Genomic DNA, 20723 nt, shown 5'->3' with positions numbered 1-20723 from the left:
GAGCTAAATATATTTAATGAGTATGAATACACCGCTGTCCAAAACTTGTGTTGGTTAATCTGATAGAAGAAATGCAAGTTAGTGTTGCAGAAGGAGACTTTTGCATAGCTAATTCCAATCTACTATGTAATTGTGAAAACGTGGTTTGCTTAAGAACCAAACTTTAGCAGAAATACAATTTTCAGTTTCTTACCTTAACAAACTGTCTTGTCTTTTGTCCTGCAGGCGATCCCCATAATTTGTGTGACAGCCCATCTCTAGTTGCGGATCAGCACAGATGGACTATTTATCATTCCAAAGTCAATCTCCCAGCAGCACTAAATGATCCTAGGTTAGCAAAAAGGGAATCTGATTTCTTTACAAAAACATGGGGAGTGGACTTTGTGGACACTGAAGTCACGCCTTCATTCTACCTCCCACAGATCACCAAGGAACATTTTGCATTATACCAACAGGAAATCGCTCCGGTAAGAACCAAACTTTGATAGCACACGGTACTAGGAGAGATTTGAGATCCTTCTTTTAATTAGAGATTGTCCCTGTTAGTGGTCCCTTGCACAGTTAGCTGATAATTAATTTGCTCTTCAGTGCTTGTTGAGTCTTCATTAGGCATTTCTTGTTTTGTAATCTCACTATTAGTAGTGTGGAAAATGCAGTCTAAGTTCTCTCTAGGCAATTTCATGGGTTTTTTCATTTGTATTTCTGAATACTGAGCTCTGCAGCAGTGCTTACAGTTCATATTTATTCTTTCTGATTATTAATCCTTTTTCTTTAAGGATTATTTAATGATTGGGCTTTACAGTACAACATAGCATTTTCAGACCTTTGGATCAAATAAAAAACATGACTATGTACTGCAAGGATTGGAGGTTTGTTTTTTTTAAGTCTCTAATTTGAACATTTATACGTGGAGTTCTTAAACTATAAATAGGCCTATTATCTCAATGATTTCTTTTGTAACAGGAAAGTTTAAGCTACATCTAAGGACACCAGGACCAGTAGGAGACTTCTACAAACTCTTAAAATACAGGTGTCAGTAAGTATGTAGTATTCTTTTTTTCTTATTTTCTGACTGAAAGAATATGTAGAAGTCTCCCACTGTTTTCTGCTTCCTTGGTTTGTAACTTTCTTTTGCCTTTTTTTTTTTTTCTTGCTGGTACAGAATTGGCTGCAGGAAGTGTTACTTGTATACATCACAGTTAAAGAATGTCAAAGTGAATTGTCTGTAACTGAGCTATTGCCATTAGTTCACATTCAACATTTTAAATGTCTAAGAGCTAATCCATTGAAATGAGCATGTAATGCAGTGACTGATAAATGAAAGAAGATTTTGGGCAGAGGGAGCTGACTTGTGATGTAGCTTCTAGCAGATATCTAGCTAACATCAGTGTTCTTTAGAAATGCAGTTTCTCACCACTGTGGTCTCTGGTGGTTTTTACACCTGTAGATAAAATTTGAAACTCAGCATGACAAAACAAGATACGTGGTTTTGGCAAGGCACTCGTTAGATGTGGAGCCAATTTCTACTTTGATCCAGTTTTACTTTAACAATGAAAAATCATTCATTGTGTGTGTTAGCGTGCTTTCTGGATTAGAAATCAAATGTTTGGATATGTAACACAATTGAACTATGGTTCTGTCTCATCATGTAGAGAAGTTATTATACCTCTTCAAAAACTTCTGTGTCCCTTCTCTTGAGATGTAAAGATACAGAGAAAAACAGCATATCAGCTACAGGCTGAAATTTTTGGTACATTTCACCTGGACAAACATCATCTGAGCTTTTAAGAGGAAAAAATACTGTTGTGTTAAGAACTTACCAGAATTATGTGATTTCAGTGAAACCTATGTTTCACTGAAAATATAAAGAATATTCTGTTTCAAAGGAAAAAAAATCTCTTGTTTAAGCTTCAGAATAATTCTTTACTGTATTTTCTCTTCTACAGAGGGAGAAAGTTCATGAAAGATGCAAGAACATTTGTACTCCTAAAGATACCTTCGACAGGACTCTACTACACACCCATGGTACAGTCAGAGCTTTTCCCTAGTCTTTAAAAAGTAATTTCTTTTTATTATCAGTATGTTACAGCATTCAAAACCAGATGCTATAGCATACTGATAATCTCTTTTACTTGCGTGAAGGCTTCATGTACAATAACACTGATGATGATTTCTTTGTAAGAATAATTGAAAACCCAGATACTGTTGACTTAGAAGTATTCATGACCACTGCTGATATTTTATAGGTCAGAATGCTTATTATACATGCTCTTAAACTTTTCCTTGTCATGTTTGCATTCATGGCAGGTCATTATGTGCCTGCCAGTGTTTTCTTTAACTTCCTTTTATTTAAGATCTGTGGAAACTGTTGTGTCAGCAGCTGTTGACTTTGCAGTGATGAATGGCACTGGGCCATTCCTGTCTCTCTGCATCACAGAATGGCAGAGGTGGGAGGTGACATCTCAAAATGGTCTACTTCAAACCACCTGCTCAAACAGGGTGACCTACAGGAGGACAGTGTCCTGCTGCATTTTGAGTTTATCCATGGATGGATAAATTTACACAGGCTCTGTAGTTGTGTAAACACTCTTTCAGGGTTTGACCACCCTCACTGTAAAAGTATTTTCCTTATGTTCAGATGGCATTTTTAATTTATCAGTTTCTGCCCATTGCCTCTTGTCCCGTCACTGGGCACCACTGAGAAGACCCTGCTCTGTCTCTTCCTTTAGGAAGCCTGCTCTACCTTCCCATTAGGTACTTGAAAACATTGTTAAGATACCCCCGATCTTTTTGAGGTTAAGCACTCTCAGCTCTCTCAACCACTCCTGGTCTCTGAGTCATCTTTGTGACCCTTCACTGGACTCACTCCAGTATATGTAGGTCTGTCTTGTACTGAGGAGCTCAGAACGGAGCACAGATGTCTTACCATTGCTGAGTGGAGAGAGGGAGGATTACCTTCCCTAAACCTGCTGATAGTGCTCTGTCTAATGCAACTCAGGATGCTTTGCCATAGGCAGGAGTGCACTGCTGCATCATGGTCAGTTTGTTACCTGCCAGAATCCCAGGTCCCTCTCTGCAGAGGTGCTTTCTTGCTACTAGACCGCTTGCCTTTAATGGTGCCTGGAGTTATTTCTGTCCAGGCACGGGATTTTGCCTTTTCCTGTGTTTCATGCTGTTCAGCTTTGGCCAGTTTTCTGCTTAGGATTCCTCTGTTTAGTGTTAGCAAAGATGACCTGGCAAAATTCTTTTGGTGTCTGCAGCTTTAGCAAGGCTGAATTACAAGGTTTTAGAGATGTAGCTCAGCTGATGTGAAACTGGACAAAGGAAGCTGAGAGGCAAAATGAAAAAGAACTGACAAAATAAAAGGAAGATAAACAATCACATCCTGGAGCAAGCTTTTAATGTTTAATTTATTTTCTCAAAAATATTACCATAAAAGAGTTAGTTTGCCAGTCAGTATTTGATCAGGCTTGTCTATATCCATGTTTACAGGTAACACAGCAAGAAGCATTCAGTAGTGTACTCCTTTTGATCAGTTTCTTGCAGTCGGCTTTCTTCCTGTTTCCATGCAAAAGGAAGTCCTTCTGTAGGGTTTCTCTGTGATTGGTGTTACTTTGGAGTCTGTCTGTGGCGCATACTGCAAAATAAGAGTTCCTTCTTCAGGCTTAGCTTAATCCGTTTTGAAAGGGTTCTTTGTTTTTACACAAGAGAAAATGACTGTGTCACCAAAGTTAGCAGGGAGCTTCTGGGGTAGACGGACAGTTCCTGGTAAAAGTATCATTTGGTAAACTGAAACTCTTATTTTATGTAATTTCTTTTGTTGGCATTACCTGTTTAACTCTAGCCCACAAGACATGGCCTTTCACTTCCATTGCAGTTGGTCTGTCCAAAGACTGAGGACAGCAAAAGGATTCCTAGGTTGTCTTATGTATTTCAAACCGAATAAAGTAAGGAACAAATCAACTAAGAACCAAAGAGTGTTTTGAAGAATCAGAATATTTCAGGTTGGAAGGGAATTCAGAAGGTCTTTACTGCAGGTGCCATCTCAAAGCCAGTTTGGCTGAGAGGTCCGGCCAAGCTGCTCAGGGCTTTATCTAGTTGGGCCTTGAAAACCTCTAAGGATGGAGCATACCCAGCCCCTCTGGGCAGCCTGCTCCAGTGCTTGATTGTTCTTATGGTGAAAAAGGTTTTCCTCGTGTTCAGTCAGAATGTTTCATTTCAGTTTTAACCTTGTCCACCCACCCTGTGTGTCCCCTGTGTGGAACCTGGCATTGCTGTCTTGAAAACTTTCTCACAGGGTTTAACAGTATTCATGGTAACTGTTTGCTCATGAATGACTACTCCTATTTTGTTTAATTTTAGATAAATCCAGGACAGATCTGGAACAAGTACCTAAGGTATGGTCCCTGTGCATGCTAAGCTTTTATAAGGATTTCTTGCATGTAGTCATGAGTATAAAAATGTACTCTCTTCTTTGTAGAAATTTTGTCCAAGCTGATTACTTGAGCTGATTCTCAAGAGGATCTGCAGTGCTCAGAACTTAAAAGACTAAGAACAATCTGCTTTTTCTTTCCCTTTTTTTTTGTTTGTTGCTGCTGTTTTCTGTGGTCTTGACTTTTCTCTTTAAGTAGAATACAATTGCCATTATTTTTATCATCTTTAACAGTTAAAACATCAGAGCTGGGAACAATTAGCCACTCTGTGTCCTAGGAGGAAATGAGAAGTGAAGAGCTTGATAGAAGCTTGAATATTGCACAGTGTACAACAACATTAAATTTAACTCCTTGAATCCTTGAGCAAAGCCCCGTTGCATATATGCTTGCAGTGTATATGATGTGGGTTTTTTTTTGTGACGGGTTGACAAAAGATGCAACTCCAGATTCTGTTTCAGGCTGAATAACTTTTTCTATGTACATTAAGAAGTCAGTGTTAGTATGGGTCAGCATCTCTGTGCCAGTCGCGTAGGCTGTTATTTGAGTAGCTGTCACTGCAATGTTTAAAGTCCATGAAACAAGAATGTTTTGAGTGTGGTGTGATGCTATAGTCTATGTTAAACCTTTTAAAATGACACTTCATAAATACAGGGAAAGGGTGCTACTGTCTGCCTGGAAGCTTAATATTTGTACCAGTTTTGTCAAGTCAAAGTAACATAATCAGGGAGAGTTTTGGATTAATAGTTCTCCAAGATGTGTAGTTAATGTTACACGTTACTGACTGTTTTCTATGACAAGCATGTTTGCTGCATTGTGCTAAAGGAGATCAGCTGTTCCCTCTCAGGCAATACTTGGTGCACCCTGACAGCTGCCTGGATCCTCACTCTGGTAGAAGCTATAGCCCCAGAAATGAGCAGATCAGCAGTAGGATGCGCCTGCTATTGAAAAATTCAGTTTGCTCTGATCCTTTTGGGGATGTACCTGAAGTTTAATGCTGCCTACGCTTTCACACTCAGGATGTTTAGATCATCTTGGATGCTTGATAGCCTGTGTAATTTTGGAGCTATGCCTACCAGTTCTAGGAAGATAAGACTTTGTCAGATCACACAAGTTTTTAAGGTGTGAAGAAAATTGGTTAGAAGGTCTGGAATGAGTTTGTTTGCCCAGATAAATGAAAGCTTGGTTTTTGACATTAACAAATAAGGTCCCTTTTAGCTTCATGAGATGGGAGGTGTGTTTAACTGGGGAGGAAATTGTAGGGGTGAGGGAGGCGCATTTATTTCTTTTGTTTTTCTGTTTCAGATTTTTATGAAACCAGATTTTGCATTGGAAGATTCCTTAACCTTTAATGCCGTTTTACCATGGTCTCATTTTAGTACTGCTGGTGGAAAAGGAAATCGTGATGCAGCCTCCTCCAGGTTACTTCAAGAAAAGGTACAACTGTCAAACAAAATCCATCGCAGCTGTTAGTTACTACAAAGAAACATTACTGCTGCTCTGCACTGTTTGTTGAAATATCACTGTTGTGGGCTTTATCTTTCATTTTACACCAGGCTGCAGATTGTTAGTAAACAATGCAGGAAGCATCTTGCTGAAAGAGAACTTTTTTCCCCTGCTGAATGAATCTATCAAATCTGATAAAAAAGAATCTGTATATTACATAATTACTGGCTCTTTGTGGCTACTGGAACTTAGTGAAGCTGGTATATACTGAGAAACTTCAGAGGTATGGAGCTGTTTGTTAGGGAGGAAGAGCAATTCCCTGAGAAGGGAAAGCTAGAGGTTGTACACTGTTTAAGAACATTTCTTTCTCACATCTCAGGAAAAGCAGATTCAAGGCACTGTGGTTTTGTGCTGAAAGAAATATTAAATCCTAAGGGTTTTGTATGTCAGGCACTTCCTGTCACTTTTGTCATGTTATCTGCGCTGATCCATTTTTGTATTTCACAAAGGACTTGAGTGCATTGGAGAGTGTGAAAACAGAGGAGTATCATATTGGAAACAGAAGTCTTTACTTGATTTTTTTGTTTTGTTTTGTTTTGTTAAGTAGTTACACTATAGAAAAATCCCACAATGAATCATTTTAATGGTACAAATACCTATAAAATGCTGATAGAAAATCTATGCAATTTTGGAGTGTTTTCTAACTTCAGTTTTCCCTCCTGTGTTATTTACTACAGCTTCTGGGAGCAAGGAGGGGGAAAGAAAAAGAAATAGTAGTGAGGTGCCTTAAGAAATAGTAACAAGAGATCCTCCAGAAGGTGTTTCCACATTTCCAGGAGTTATCCTTTCTGCTCTCCTACCAGGCCTGGAGGAAAGAGGCAGGTTCTGGAGGAGGCTAACTTATCATTTGTTGGGTTGTCCTCCACACCTAAATTTGGAGGAATACTTCTTTGGAGGTTCTTGGGGCAGTTTTACTGTCTGAAGATGAAAAAGCAGTGCCTGGCATATGATTTAACCTCAAAAAGTGCTTGGCAGCAGCAGGATGGACACTCAACATGAACTTAGAGCAGAGGAGACCCAGAGGCCTCTGATGCAGTGGAGTGAAAGTAAGACTTTGAATAGCCATGAGCCATACTGCTTTGGAGAGGTCATAACAAATATAAAGCAGTTCTGTTGCCCCGGAAGCCACATGCCTGACAAATTATTACACTGCTTCATATTACTGAAATAGGCCAAAATTTTTTGTTTTACTTTTTAAAGGCTCTGAACTGCATGAGGTTTACACTTAATCGTGTGTAAATAGGCACCCTGCTGCCATAATTAGCCGTAGCTCCAGGCACTGGTTTTCAACAGGGTTTGGAAAACCCTGCTATAAGCATACATACTTCAGCTATGAGTGCTTTTTGACTGCTGCTGATCTACTTGAACAATTTCTCCCTGACATTCTTCTCTTCCTTACCTCCTTCCATGTCTTGCCCTACATTGGGACTGTAAGCTCTATGAGGCAGGTACTATAATTTTGTTCTGTTTGTTCTACCTCACTTAGCATAGTGGAGGGACCTGGGGCATCTGGTTGGTATAATCAGATAAATAATCATCATAACCTTTCCTCTGATCTCTGTGTCACAGTCTATCTCAGCTTTTCCTGTGGGCTAGGTGTGTCACAGCTGCTTGGTGGAGGATGTTTTTGATTAAACTTACTACAGAAAAGATGGGTTTGCATATTGAATAAATCCCTGGTGTTCAATACATGCAGGATGAAAATAATTGTAAGAAGGAAACATTCTCCAGCTGATATTCTTTCCATCTCTGGATGGGCCTTTTGAAATTCAGCATGAAGTTTGAGTGCTTGGCACCTCTTAGAAACCAGGTCATCTGAGTATTAGCATTCAGATGAGCATCCTAATGCCTCAGTCCTTTGAGTTTGCATATTCAGCATAAGCCAGAACACAGAGCTTTTACAGCTCAAATAATCGGGGCCAACCCAGTATTCTGGTAACTGTTTGACACAGAGATTTTGAATTTTAGCTTATAAACAGGTAGGCATACTCTGTGTCTGGGAATCCCACAGTGCCAGTGCACATGAAATACGCTTAATAGGAGCTCCAGCTGGTTGGCAAAAAACCCCTGCAGCCAGATATATCCTGAGTATTTTTCTACAAAGAAGATGCTACAGCCTTATAAATGAACAGAGCCATTCCATCAAGTGTAGCTGGGCTGCATCTTTAGCAGCTTCAGTGATCCGAAGTACATAGTGTATTTGCATGTGTATGCTGTTCTTATTTGCAAGCCAATATCCAGAGCTGTCTCCTGGTTAATGGCCATATTCTAACAGGGCCAGTGTGCATCCATGTGGTACAAAAGCTTGAGTATTTTAAAATTATTTGCTCTTCTACCTTATAATATTCAAGCAGAGGAGGCATCAAGTCAGCCTTCCCAAAGTGATTTTGAACTCATTTAGAAACAAATGATCAAACCACAGCAGGTAGCTATTTGCTTGCTAATCTGTCAAATGGCTTTAAATTTTATTAGCAGAATTTTCTCATGATATAGTAAGACAAATACCCTGGAAGTGTATTTGCATGGTCATAAACTTGCCAAGTCATGACAGCACTGTTTGTTTTTCCTCCTCCCTCTTCTTTCTAGCTGAGCCATTATCTGGACATTGTGGAAGTCAATATTGCACATCAGATTTCTCTGCGCTCAGAAGCATTTTTTCATGCAATGACCTCTCAGCATGAGTTGCAGGACTACCTCAGGAAAACTTCCCAGGCTGTAAAATTACTTAGAGAGAAAATCGCCCAAATTGATAAAGTAATGTGTGAAGGATCGCTTCGAGTTTTAAGACTGTCACTCACCAGAAATAACTGTATAAAAGCATACAATAAACTGAAGCTAATGGCTACTGTACACCAAACACAGCCCACGGTACAGTTGCTGCTGTCCACTTCTGAGTTTGTTGGAGCTTTGGACTTAATAGCAACCACACAGGAGGTGTTACAGCAGGAGCTTCAAGGCATTCACAGTTTCCGGTAGGTAATCATCTAGGAAATTACTAAAACACAAGTAGAGCTGTAGTATGTTGAGCACATTGTGTTGGCTGAAAGGGTTTCCTTTGTTTGTTCATTCTTGGAGAGCATAGTACAAAAGGTACAAAATGTAAGTGTGGCATAAGCACTGTGACTAATGCATGTGGCAGAAATCATTTTGAGGTGGGGGGAGTGAACTTCTAACATCTAAATGCTTTCTTTATACTCCATTCTTGTTTACAGGTGGTTTAGGAGTAGAGCCAGGCACTGGCTGAACAATCTTGCAGGGCTTGTAGCCCACAGCTGGGACATGGCTTCCAAGTGGTAGTCTGCAGTCCTCATGCAGGCAGCACCCCAGAGATACTATGGGCCAGTGTCTTTAGTGACTGACCAAGGCTTGTGATGTTACAGGAATATGCACGGAGCATGTGTCACATAGGTCAGCCTTCAGCCTGTACTTGTGCTGGAAGAAACTTTGCCAGGAAAAGCCAGTGCTGAGCTATCAAACCATGGCTGAAAATGTGGTCTGAGGTTGACATCTGGTCAGATGGGATGGTTTCAGCCATGTCTGCTCTTGTAGAGTGCAATCCACATGGCCAGGGGATTCTTCCTTTTGCTTCATCTAGCTGAGAAATCCCGTTCTGTGAGCTGCTGATGTTGGGAAGGAGAGAAACAGTGGGAAGGTGCTGCCTAGGCTGTTGTTGCTACTGTTTTTTACCCGTGTTTGCTAAAGTGATGGGAGTTAGTGAGTTCAAGGTCCTGTGCTGACTGCTTCTGTTAACAGTGGATGCTTAGAGCTCCACTTGGGAGGTGCCACTGCACTGGGCAGGGTACCCCTGTGATAGGCAAGAGTTTTAATACAGTGGAATCCTTTTATCTTATTTAAAATAAGCTATCATAACTGTCATACAAAGTTTAAAAGTGGGGTATACAAAGCTGCCACTATGGCATGATGATAGCAGAAGTAGTCTATGTTAAATCAGCTCTGAAGCTTGCATCAGTCTGTTCAGGAGCTGTATACTTAGTTTTAGAACTTGATGCTGGTGGTGGTTGCATTTTGTTTAGGGGTTATGTGGTACCCACAGCTTTGTGGTTCCAAGCTTGCACAATAAAAGCATGGTTGTTGCTCAGTAACTGTAATATGAATGTTCAGAACTGTATACAGTTACTTCTCTTTTTCATCTGTTCTCGTGAGCTCCTTTTCTAACATCCCTTCTAGCTGATTGGGAAAAAGACTCAAATTTTATGTAGAAAAGATCTCAGAAAAAGTATTTTAAAATATAACCCCCCCGATATATATATATTTATGAAGAGCTAATATATAAATAGAATGTATAAAATAAATACATTAAAATATTTTTATAAATATCTGAATACACTATAAAAATATAAACATTTTTATAAATATATATACACTATAAACTGTTGGAAGGGAAGTTCTTAGCAGCTCTTAGTCATTTTCTTTTAGCTTAGATGGTCCATCTTCAGACACCTCAGCGCAGTTTCTTTCCTCTTTACTGTTTCTGCTCTTAACCACTTGATTATGGTGCACAGCTCTCAACTGAGTCACAGTTGTATTTACCTTGATGATAATTAATGTACTTCTACAACCCCATGACAACATCAGTTAGTTCTGTTTTGCAATCAAGTAACCGATGTGCTTTGTCAGCGGAGTGTGCCGTTCTGCTGTTACTGCGGTTGGTATACATCATGTCCCAAGAATGTGCCAGTATCTTAAAACTGCACTTTGGAAGAGCTGAAAATAGTAATGTGAGCGGGAAGTATCCCTTCTTCTTTGGATAGTAATGGTTTAGAAAGGCAAGTCCTATACAACCTAAGTTGTCACCTCCACCAGAGATGCAAGTGCAGTTGAGAAGCCCTGCACAGTTGTTCTCACAGTGGCCTATGTGTGTAGTGTCTGGAGATATTGTGCAGTGGAGAGATAGAAATCCTGAATGTTGTGTTTCTAAAAATAAATAGTATTTATAAAAAGATCTAAATTGATGGCATACACAAATACTTCAGCTTTTTCTAAGAAACACCAAATGGGTGTTCTTGCTTTGTTCTAAGCAAGAATGCCACAGCTGTCAAGTGAGTTAAATGCCTGATTTATTTTAAGAGGTTAACTTCAGTATCTCATTTTTCAAAATAATTAGTATCTCTTCTCATTCATATACAAGAACTTTTCTATTTTTGTAATTTGTTTCTAATTATAGCAAGAAAGCAAAGCACCTTAATGGTGCTGTGGGATTATAAAATGATTAATCTAGGTAATATCCCCAGTGATTTTATGTATCAGTCATAACTGTGACTTTTGCTTGCTACTACTATAAGATAGGATTAAAGTTGTAACCCTTTCATGTTCATCTTTTTAATTTTACCAAATTTTAAATTTACAAATTAATTTTACCAAAAAAAACCCCAACTTGAGAAAACTTAACATGTTCACTAAATTGCAAATGTGTACTGCCAGTTTTTACACTGTTCTCTCAGTCCTGGTTGAGTTGTTGGAGTTACAGTGAGTTTTTAGCACAGGTATGCTGGCAAACCACATGTTTATACTTTTTTTATACAATAAAACACAGATACTTGGAAAAACAGTTCTCATCTGTGTATTTTTAAAGAACTTTTACCCTGCACTCCGAATTTGACATCAGAGGATTGTAGTTATTCAGTCACTGAAAGGACCTGATGTGTGACTGGTACCTCTTAGACGAGAGTCGCCAAAATGTTTCAATGGCATATGAATTAAGGTTTAACTTGTTCCTGCATCTTCCAGGGTAGAGGGGTATTTTTTTGTTGTTAGGAGCTAGAACATCTTGGGCAAAGTGCTGGGAACTCTTGTTGGATGTTTCCATAACCTGAGGTTTGAGAGGGTAGGTTACGGTGTGCTTCAGTGTATGTAGGCACAGTTACAGAAATAATTTACTGAAGAGAAATTTGTGCTTACTTAAGCAGAAGCCTTTGTGTTGTAGATATTAGTCTTGAAGTAAGTTTTGCAACTCCAGTCATTACACTGCAAATAATAATCTTTAGGGTTTGTTTCTGTTTTGTTTGGTTTGACGTATCCATGATGCAGCTGGCTTGAATTTCCGAGCGGGCATGTTTGCTTAAATCAGGTATTTGAAATGTGTCCATTTTGTCTATCCCAGCCAGTTCTTGACCAACAATTTCCAAAGCAGGCACATCCCTGGTCATCTTAAAATTAAAGAAATTAATCTGCTTCACTCAGATCCAGCAAAATTCATTCAGTTCAGATTAGTGCTGGGCCATGTGGGCTTCTGCAGGGAGGAGCAACTCTGGCATTGTGCTTCCTCACACCCTAGTGCTGACTTCGCTGTAGGTGGTTTGCAAGGCTGGATGCTGTCGGTTTTGCATTGGTTCACCAGTGCTCCTACCAGGGAGTCCCAAGAGATTTTTGCTGCTCTGTGCAAGCTAATGGTCCAGCTTACACCAGCACTAAATTAAAGCCAGTGAGCCATGCGTGTTCATCATCCCCGTTTTGTGTTCAGGTTTATCTAAAATACCACAGCTCCTGTTAAATCTCATTGCAAAAGTGTCTGTTTCATTTTTTTTTCCTTTCTTCTTAAAAGAAGCAGCAGACTGATTTTTGCAGATCCTTGGTGCTCGCACTGTCAGTGGAAGTTGGAAAGCACGGCTGAAAGTGTTTGGCATGTCTGAAATTCTCACTTTTAATTTTACTCTGCTAAAAGTTTCTCTAGCTGCACAACTTCTGAAGAGTGATCGACATTTCTGATGTGAGAAATTCCCTTGTGGGTCTGTATGACAACAGTCTGCAGAATATGTTTCAAAATCTGCAGTACATGGGAATAGTATTTTTAATTTAGAGTAGCATAAAAATAGGAAATGTGAAAAGTGTTCTGTGTTCTTTGAGAGCCATTGTATCATTTAAAGCTATTACTGCATCTCGGTCATATGAATTAAATCTGTGACCACACTAAAAGCTCGAATGTTTGAAGTGGAAGAACTGATGGGATGAGGAAATGGGCAAGCAAAAGAAGTATTCCTTCTTTTTAACACATTTCTACTGACAAGCATTGAGTATTCTCAGTTCTGGTTTGCTTCACTGGGAAGAGAGGTAGGCAACACCTTCCAAAAATAAAGCCCTAATTCCAGTTTTTACCCTCCATCAATATTCAAGTCCATATGTTTCACTGCAAGGTGATGGTGCCTCTGACAGATGCATGGTTTCAACTGCTCTAAGAAGTGAAAATTTGAGCCCCCCATTAAGCCAGCACTGATTGCATGGAAATTACCTGCTGGGTGGTTATTTTCTTCAACTGTGAACTAATGATTCATTTTCAGGTTGATTATTTAGCTCGTATCTCCATGGCTGTTTTTCTTAGGCATCTTGGCTCACAGCTTTGTGAACTGGAAAAGCTGATAGATAAAATGATGATTGCAGAGTTTTCGACGTACGCGCGCAATGATTTAAATAGACCCCTAGAAGATGATTGCCAAATTCTAGAAGAGGTATGTCTGTTATCAAAAATAAACTCAGATGAATATGTTTGCATCTTTAACACACTTAATTAGCACTAACTAATGTGCTCAGGTCCCTAGCAGCAACATTATAATTTCATAGGATTTCACTTCTCCCCCTGCCCCCTTTTTTGTACTTGATAAATAATTGTAACCAACCTTGTGGAGCTGCAATCCAGTTCCACTTTATTTTTTAAAAATAATCAGTTCTCTTTTCTCTGATTAAATGTACTCAGTTCTTTGTGAACCTCAGCCTGTAAGTGGAAAAGAACATGGACTCTCATATCTACTTGACTGTAAAATGTCAGCTTTGCAATGAAAGCTGATGGTTGCATGCTGTTCTCATTCTGTCTCCCTATGCATTTATGGGTGCTTATATCAAGCATATGGGTGCCCTGAATGCATGCTTTATTTGCAGTATATCTATATTCCTCATTCCTCTGAAGATCATAAACTTCTGAAGATGAAGCTGTTGTGATTGCTGTCTAGCCAGGAAAAGATTTTTCTGTATTTTGCCTGTACTATTCTTCAGTAATTGCTAGACCCTGTTAACTGTTAGGTCTTGTCTCATCAACGGGTTTCATAAACCACTTAAATATTCCCATTTCTGCCCTGTAGTTTCTCCCCACCTTTGTGCTGCAGTATGATAGCCTCTCACTTGTGCTGGAGCAGTTGTATTTAGTGCCATTCTTGCTCGGGGTAAGGAAACTCGCTAATCTCTAGAAATACCCATGTTCTTAAGCACAAGTGGATGAGCACAACTGAGGAACAGGCATGAAAGGGGTTGTGAGGGACTCAGCTGGTATTGCCGCAGGAGACTTTGTACAGTTAAATTATGGCATTAGTCTCAAGGCCCTGGACTGATCTAAATACTGTTCACTGGGTGCTTGATAAATGAACTTAGTGCTGTGCAATTTCTTAAAACTTTTTTTTGTCCTCACCTTGATATTTTTAGTGTGGGTTTTTTTAATTTTTTTTTTTCCTTTCTTGCTAGGAGAGACTTGTATCACTGGTATTTGGACTTCTAAAACAAAGAAAGCTGAATTTTTATGAAATATATGGAGATGAAATGATTATTACTGCAAAGAACATAATTAAGCAGGTAAGCCAAACTCTTCCAACATATCTTACAAGCTTGCCTGAACCCCTTACAAATTACTGTTCACGTAGTTAAAGAACATCTCTGATAAAGTTTTGTGGTGATGGATGGTCTCTCATCTAGAGCAACTGAGCTTGCAGACACTAAGGAATTCCTGAAAAAGAGAGGTCTGTTTGCAGAAAAGACCTGAAAGGAGTAGGCAGCATAAGTACTGCACATCACAGCTTTCTCTGTACAGTTACCATTGTTCTGAATTGACTGGTTTAACTTGGCTTTTTCCTTAAGATTTGGCTTTCCCAAATAGTATAGTTGTTGTCGGAACACTGTTTCAGAAACACCCAACGAAGAAAAAAAAAACCAAAAATCAAAACCACACCAAAAATCCCCCCAAATCCTCTGAAAAACAAAACCTCCAAGTTCTTCGTGTAAATCCATAAAAGAGAATTTTAAATCTTGTCAGTTGAAACAATGGATTTCCTAGCAAATGCTATGTTAAACATTGCTTGCCTCAGTGTTAGCACAGACCAAGCATAGGCACATGATAAAAGGTTGGAAAAAAAGTCTTGTCCACATTGGTGTGGTTATTTGCCATTTAGGATAGTGAATCTGTCTTTTCAAACCAAACTCTTTGTAGATCAGACCAGCTAAAACCAACAAATAAACAAAGTTCAGATGACTTCTGTGGGGGAAAACGCATGGACTAGTTTGGGCAGCGACCTGATGGCTTTTGTTTGCAAACAAAAACTTAGACTGAAATTTGAGCTTATTTTTGGTACTTTTGATTTTACTCATCTTAATTGTTTGTATGTGTATGTGAGGATGTTGTGTGTTTTTCTCCCCTAAAGGTATGTGATTATTTCAAGAGTCATGTTCTAATGTGTTACGAGTTACCTCTGATTTGTATCTCAAAGTCTGGGGGATAATCAGGTTGTGGGTTTGCCATCAGATGAAGACACTCTCTTGTTCTCCTAGTACAGTATGGTGTTCACAGCTGTCTTATAAACCAGATTGGGAGCCTAGCTTTTAAAAGTTGGTATTTTCATTTTTAATTATTATTTTAAGGTTTTTGTTTTAAAACAACAGATTAGCTCTCCCAGTCCACTCCCAGGGTTCTGTTGATCTGGTTGTGGGTGGGCATAGATAATGCGGGCCCACGCTGCCAGCGTTGTGACAGAATTAGAAGACAGTGATGTGTGTGGCTGCACCACCGCTTCTTGTAAAGGACTTGGTGATGATGCAAGTACTTTGTCACTTGACTCCAATACAGTTTAAATTGAGTTAAGCACTTCTGTACCTTGTTCTCTCCCTGCCTGAAATCAGTAGAATGCTGGGCCAGGTCATTGCCCTCCTCCCTGAAAGATCAGCAGAAGGTGTGAGTGAACGCTGTTTTCTAGTCATGCTCTATTATTGTAAGCCTGAAAAAACAAAGGCATACAGATGTGCTCTGGGCCTCCATGTAAGGATTAACACCAAAGAAAAAATACACATGAATTAATAACACCAGGATAAAACTGTTCATCTGCCCACCAGATTCCACTGGCTTTTCACTTGCTTGGATCAGCAGTCATAAGGAGACTTTTTTTTTTCCCCTTTAAATTCTTTGTTTAGTTGCATAATGGGTAGGTTTTCCTGCTCATTCTCAGCCATAAAGTGCTTTTCCTGTTCTACTGGGAACATTTGTCTTTATGTTGGATTTTTCAGGTGTCATCGCTGCTCATTAAATAGACAAAGTTTAATTAACCTGCAGTGTAAGTTTGTATTGAATAGGGAGAATAGGATAGGAGTACTTTTGTGTGGTTTGTACAACACGTGTTGTGGCCTCTTGTCTTAACTCTTAAGTATGTATTTCTTTAATAAGGAAACTGTTTCCTTCCCATGTCTCAAATGTGCTTCCTGTTCAAATGAATTGCTTCACTGGCTCTTGTTAGTATTTTAGTAGCTCTTTAAGGCCAGAGAGGTGAAAGAGCAGAGGTTTGTAAGCACCATACACACTGCATAGTTCAAAACCAAAGTGTGTTTTTAAGAAGCTTCTCTACTGACCACCGTTATTCAAAACACATATAGAATCCATGAAGTTTGAGGTGGCAGCCCCCAGTCACCATTTGGATTGTACATACTCACTTAAATGCAAGATGAGTTCAAATGCTACTGATTCATTTGATCAGGTTATTTACTGATTGGCATTTGGAAGAAAACACCTAATTCAGTCTGAATGGAGGTGATTTGTACCTGGGGCTTGCAAGTAATGTGAAAAGGGATAGTGAAATTGCTGTAAAACAGTAGACGTGTTTGGAATGAAAATTGATTGTGCTGGAGACCTGATGAAACTGGACAGTTTTGTGTGCAGTTGAAGAGCAAGTGTCCTTTGAGGAAAGGCCACAGCGTAGCAATAAAGATGTGGAGCAATCTAGAGACAGAGGCAGGCGGTGAAGAGGCCAGACAGACAGCAAATACCATGTCTGCTAGGAGAGCAGTTGAAACTGGGGCTGCCTTAACATTTGAAAGCACAGGACTGTAGGTGTGTTCTTCCACGCTTCCCTGGTGCTGTTGTAGGTTAGTTCTAAATTCCTGTATTTAAAGCCGAAAAGGAAGTCAGCCAACATGTTCCAAAGTCAATCACTTTGGAAGGAGGAAGAATATGGCTTGCACCTGACCTGGGAGACGGTTTTGAAACAGTGCTTAGCATCCGTGCTCAGCAAAGCAGGTACCTTTGAGATGGAGCCATTGTGCCCTTCAGAGCCTTAATACGTAGTTGGGAACATTTTGATCATCTGTATTTTGCAAATAGATATTTTTGGGGTTGGTTTGGGGGTGGTTCTTATGGGGGTTTTGTTGTTTTTAGAGAAATGAGTTGTTAAATGATACAAATACATCTTTATTATTTTACTTTTGTGTGTTATTGAACTCAGCAGTGGTTAGAAAGAAGCTAAGATCTTTTTTTGTTTTGTTTTTTCCCCCTTTAATTTTGACAGTGTGTGGTTAATACAGTATCGCAGATAGAAGAAATAGATACAGAAGTGGTTGTTAAGTAAGTATACAGCCAAATCCGTTTTTTTTTGGTGGTGGTGGGTGGGGATAGGAGATGGATGTTGTTTAGCATAGGTAAACTTAACATTATGACTTATGGTTAAATGTCTCTGTAAGGATTATCCTTCTCTTTCACTTTCAGCCTCTGCTTCTGTTTGCCTCTGTGAGAATATTGTCTGTTCCCCTTCTCATTCAGATTCTAATGTGACCCTAAACATACCTTTAAAATAAATACTAGAATTCAGAGCATCTCATTGTATGAAGCATAAACTGTTGTATTTAGGCATGTATCTCTTAACTACTTGAAAGCATTTCCTATCGTCATAACTTGGGATTTTGTACTAAAATGTGTCAGTAGTTTCACTACATCCTACAGAAGTGGGGTGTCATCCAGAGAGGAGACCAGGAGCCCTAGAACTAGTCCAGCAGGAACCTCACAAAGCTCAACGAAGGCAAATGCCAAGTTCTTGGCATCTTGTGTCTTGGGAGAGGAGCAACCCTTTGCAAGAGGAGAGGGCGGAGCTGGCTGGCTTCAGAGCAGCTTTGCCGGGCATGACCTGGTGGAGAACTGTTTGACCACGGACCAGCAGCATGTCCTTGCAGCCACAACCTGGGCCATGTTTGCATAGCCTGTGGGTCAAGGAACAAGAAAGGCATTGAGATCCAGCAGAGGCCACTGGGTTGATTGAGGCTGAAGCATGGAGTGTAGAAGGAGCAGCCAAGGGAGCTGAGTTCCCCTCCAGCCTGGAGAGGGGAAAACTCAGGGCAGAACTGCCCACAGCTACCCGATGGGAGGGTTATAGCAGAGCTGTAGACAGAGCCGGGCTCCTCCCAGAGGTGTGCAGGGGAAGGAAAAGTGGCGATGAGCACATGAAATATGAGAAATGCTAATTGAATCTTAGGAAAAATGTGATCCCTATAAGGATGGTCAAGCACTGGAGCAGGGAGGCAGAGAATCTGTGGGATCTCTCTTCTGGCACATGGTCAGGCCTTTGGCTAGGCATGGCCCCAGGTCTGGTTGGGCATGCATTGAGCAGAGTTTGGACAAGGCATCTCCAGAGGTCCCAGCTCCAGAGGCCCCTGCAGCTACTGTTTTGCTGGAGCTCTGCAATTCATTTTGCTGAGCAAAGAGTTACCCCAAGGTAATAAAAACAGACCAGCTGATAAAGCAAAGTGAGTAGCAGAACCTCCATGGGATTCATACCCAATTGGGAAAAGACTGGACCCAGGGTCATTTTTAAACATTGGATATTTGCTCACCGTTCTCCAGTGTTTACTGTTCTGCTGTTGGGTTCTAACTGTGTATTACAGGATTTAACTTTTGTTCTCAATGACTTTTTTGCCCTCTGCTACAAACAGCTGACTTGCACTTTAACAGCAGAAGTGGTCTCATTGCAGTGCAACAGAATGGGCTTAATAACACAGCTTTTGCAACACTTACAAAGTATTTTCTTCCTATTTTTCTCATTTTCCTCACGTGATTTGTGAGAATGGTATTAACCCCCTCCCTTGTTGGTAACACATGCCTATCCTAGGGAAAAGAACGTTATTCTCTGGAAAAAAACTGAATGATGAATGTGAGGCTTTCACTGTGTTAGTGTGATCTATTTTTATATATCTCCTTTTCCATTCTGCTTGCATACATTGTGTTGATAGTGACTGTTCAGGTGATGTCTGTTGTTCTGCCAGATAAAAGTCTACACGGTTTTCCTTGTATTTACAGTGTATTTTCTATGTGCCAGTAAGCATCATGGCCAGTCAGCATTTCTGCTTTACTGAATACTGCTCTTTTTTTAGGCTTGCAGACCAGATGAGAATGATGAATTTTCCTCAGTGGTTTGATTTACTGAAGAATATTTTTTCTAAGTTTACCATCTTCCTCAAGAGAATAAAGGTAAGACATTCATTTACCAAGAGCTTCACATAGTTCAGACATGAAACGAAATGAAGCTACTTCTCATTCAAAGTCTTAAGATGTTGGTTTTGCTTGTGGAGTTTCAAACTTTTGATTGAAAGAAGGATATGTGAATATCAGCATTCAGGACGAAAATGATTAGCGCTAACAAAGAGAGCAGTGGGAAGGAGATAATACCTCTTATTGCATGATTACATCCATTTCAGGCTGCTAGGGATTAGGACAGAACTTTTGTATGTGTTAGATTGCTCCAAATGAGGTTTCTTTCACCATTCTCAGAAACATCTGATACAGGTTACGGTCTTAGACAGATGGGTCTGCCTCTGAATGCTAATTACAGAACAGAAAATAAAGCCATGGTTTAGCGTAGTTTTGTAGGTAAAAGAAAATTTTCTGGCACAAGCCCGTGGCACAGAGTTTTGGGGTTTGTTTTGTAATAAATGTCATATTTCTTTCTAGGCAACATTAAATACTATCCGTAGCGTGGTTTTCTTGGTTCTAGACAAGAACCAAAAAAACAGAGACCTGGAGGACACCTTACAAAAGAACTCTAAGGACAGTACAGTAGACACAGAAGTGGCTTACCTGACTCATGAAGGCATGTTCATAAGCGATGCGTTCAGCGAAGGGGACCTTCCGCCTGTAGCAGCTGACACTACCTCTCAAAGAAACGCTTCTCCAAACAGTGAGCCGTGTAGCAGCGATTCAGTTTCTGAACCAGAATGCACTACTGATTCCTCATCCAGCAAAGAGCAAACCTCATCTTCAGTTACTGCAGGGGCAGTAGAGATGATGTGAGTAAAAGCACAATTTATGACATGTCAGAAACAAGGTGTTACGTGCAGGCAGTTGTTTCTAGTGATACAGTAGAAAAATTAGCTTGAGGAAGTGCACTTTTCTAGGTAAGCGCAGTGGCTCTCCACCATCACCCCTAAAGATTGCCATCAGACCGCACGGTCCCCGAGTCACCTTTGTTTCATTTATTTGCCTTATTTTCACTTCTGTGTGTATTAGTATGGGGACTGATTATGTCACTTCTTACAGAAAAGGACTCCTCTCCATCTGCTCTGCTGGGGAGCCCGTTTCTGTAGACAGCAGAAGAGATGCAAGCCTAGCCTACCTGAAAGACGTGGTTTGTCATGCCTTTAACATGCAGAAGCATCTTTGTTCACTGAGGCTATTTTTTCCCTGGGTTTTTTTTTGTACGCTGGCTTTATGGAACAAATATAAATTCCATAAAGCCATCTAAGTAAATAAATAGATAAATTCTAGAG

The 20723-nt window shown here is 39.9% G+C and overlaps 1 protein-coding gene across 9 annotated transcripts in view; it reads left to right on the top strand.

Annotated features, from left to right (window-relative positions):
• Window positions 1-20723, top strand: part of VPS54 (VPS54 subunit of GARP complex) — a 51903-nt gene that overhangs the window by 11519 nt on the left and 19661 nt on the right. For 4 of the 9 annotated variants that reach the window (XM_057423456.1, XM_057423457.1, XM_057423458.1 and 1 more), the window contains 10 exons: window positions 226-467; window positions 1947-2025; window positions 4363-4397; window positions 5736-5867; window positions 8523-8908; window positions 13273-13399; window positions 14403-14510; window positions 17480-17535; window positions 19332-19428; window positions 19909-20243. In XM_057423456.1, the coding sequence (XP_057279439.1) occupies window positions 226-467; window positions 1947-2025; window positions 4363-4397; window positions 5736-5867; window positions 8523-8908; window positions 13273-13399; window positions 14403-14510; window positions 17480-17535; window positions 19332-19428; window positions 19909-20243 (1597 nt within the window). Of the gene's footprint in view, window positions 1-219; window positions 468-776; window positions 870-963; window positions 1041-1946; window positions 2026-4362; window positions 4398-5735; window positions 5868-8522; window positions 8909-13272; window positions 13400-14402; window positions 14511-17479; window positions 17536-19331; window positions 19429-19908; window positions 20244-20723 lie in introns of those variants that run through there. The other 5 variants (XM_057423461.1, XM_057423462.1, XM_057423460.1 and 2 more) reach the window with 5 other exon arrangements.

This window comes from Pezoporus wallicus, unplaced genomic scaffold (assembly GCF_028554395.1).
Source record: "Pezoporus wallicus isolate ANWC-B61680 ecotype Strahan unplaced genomic scaffold, APGP_CSIRO_Pwel_v1 contig_4191, whole genome shotgun sequence".
NCBI classification, from domain to species: Eukaryota; Metazoa; Chordata; class Aves; order Psittaciformes; family Psittacidae; genus Pezoporus; species Pezoporus wallicus.
This window is presented reverse-complemented; position numbering and strand designations above follow the sequence as displayed.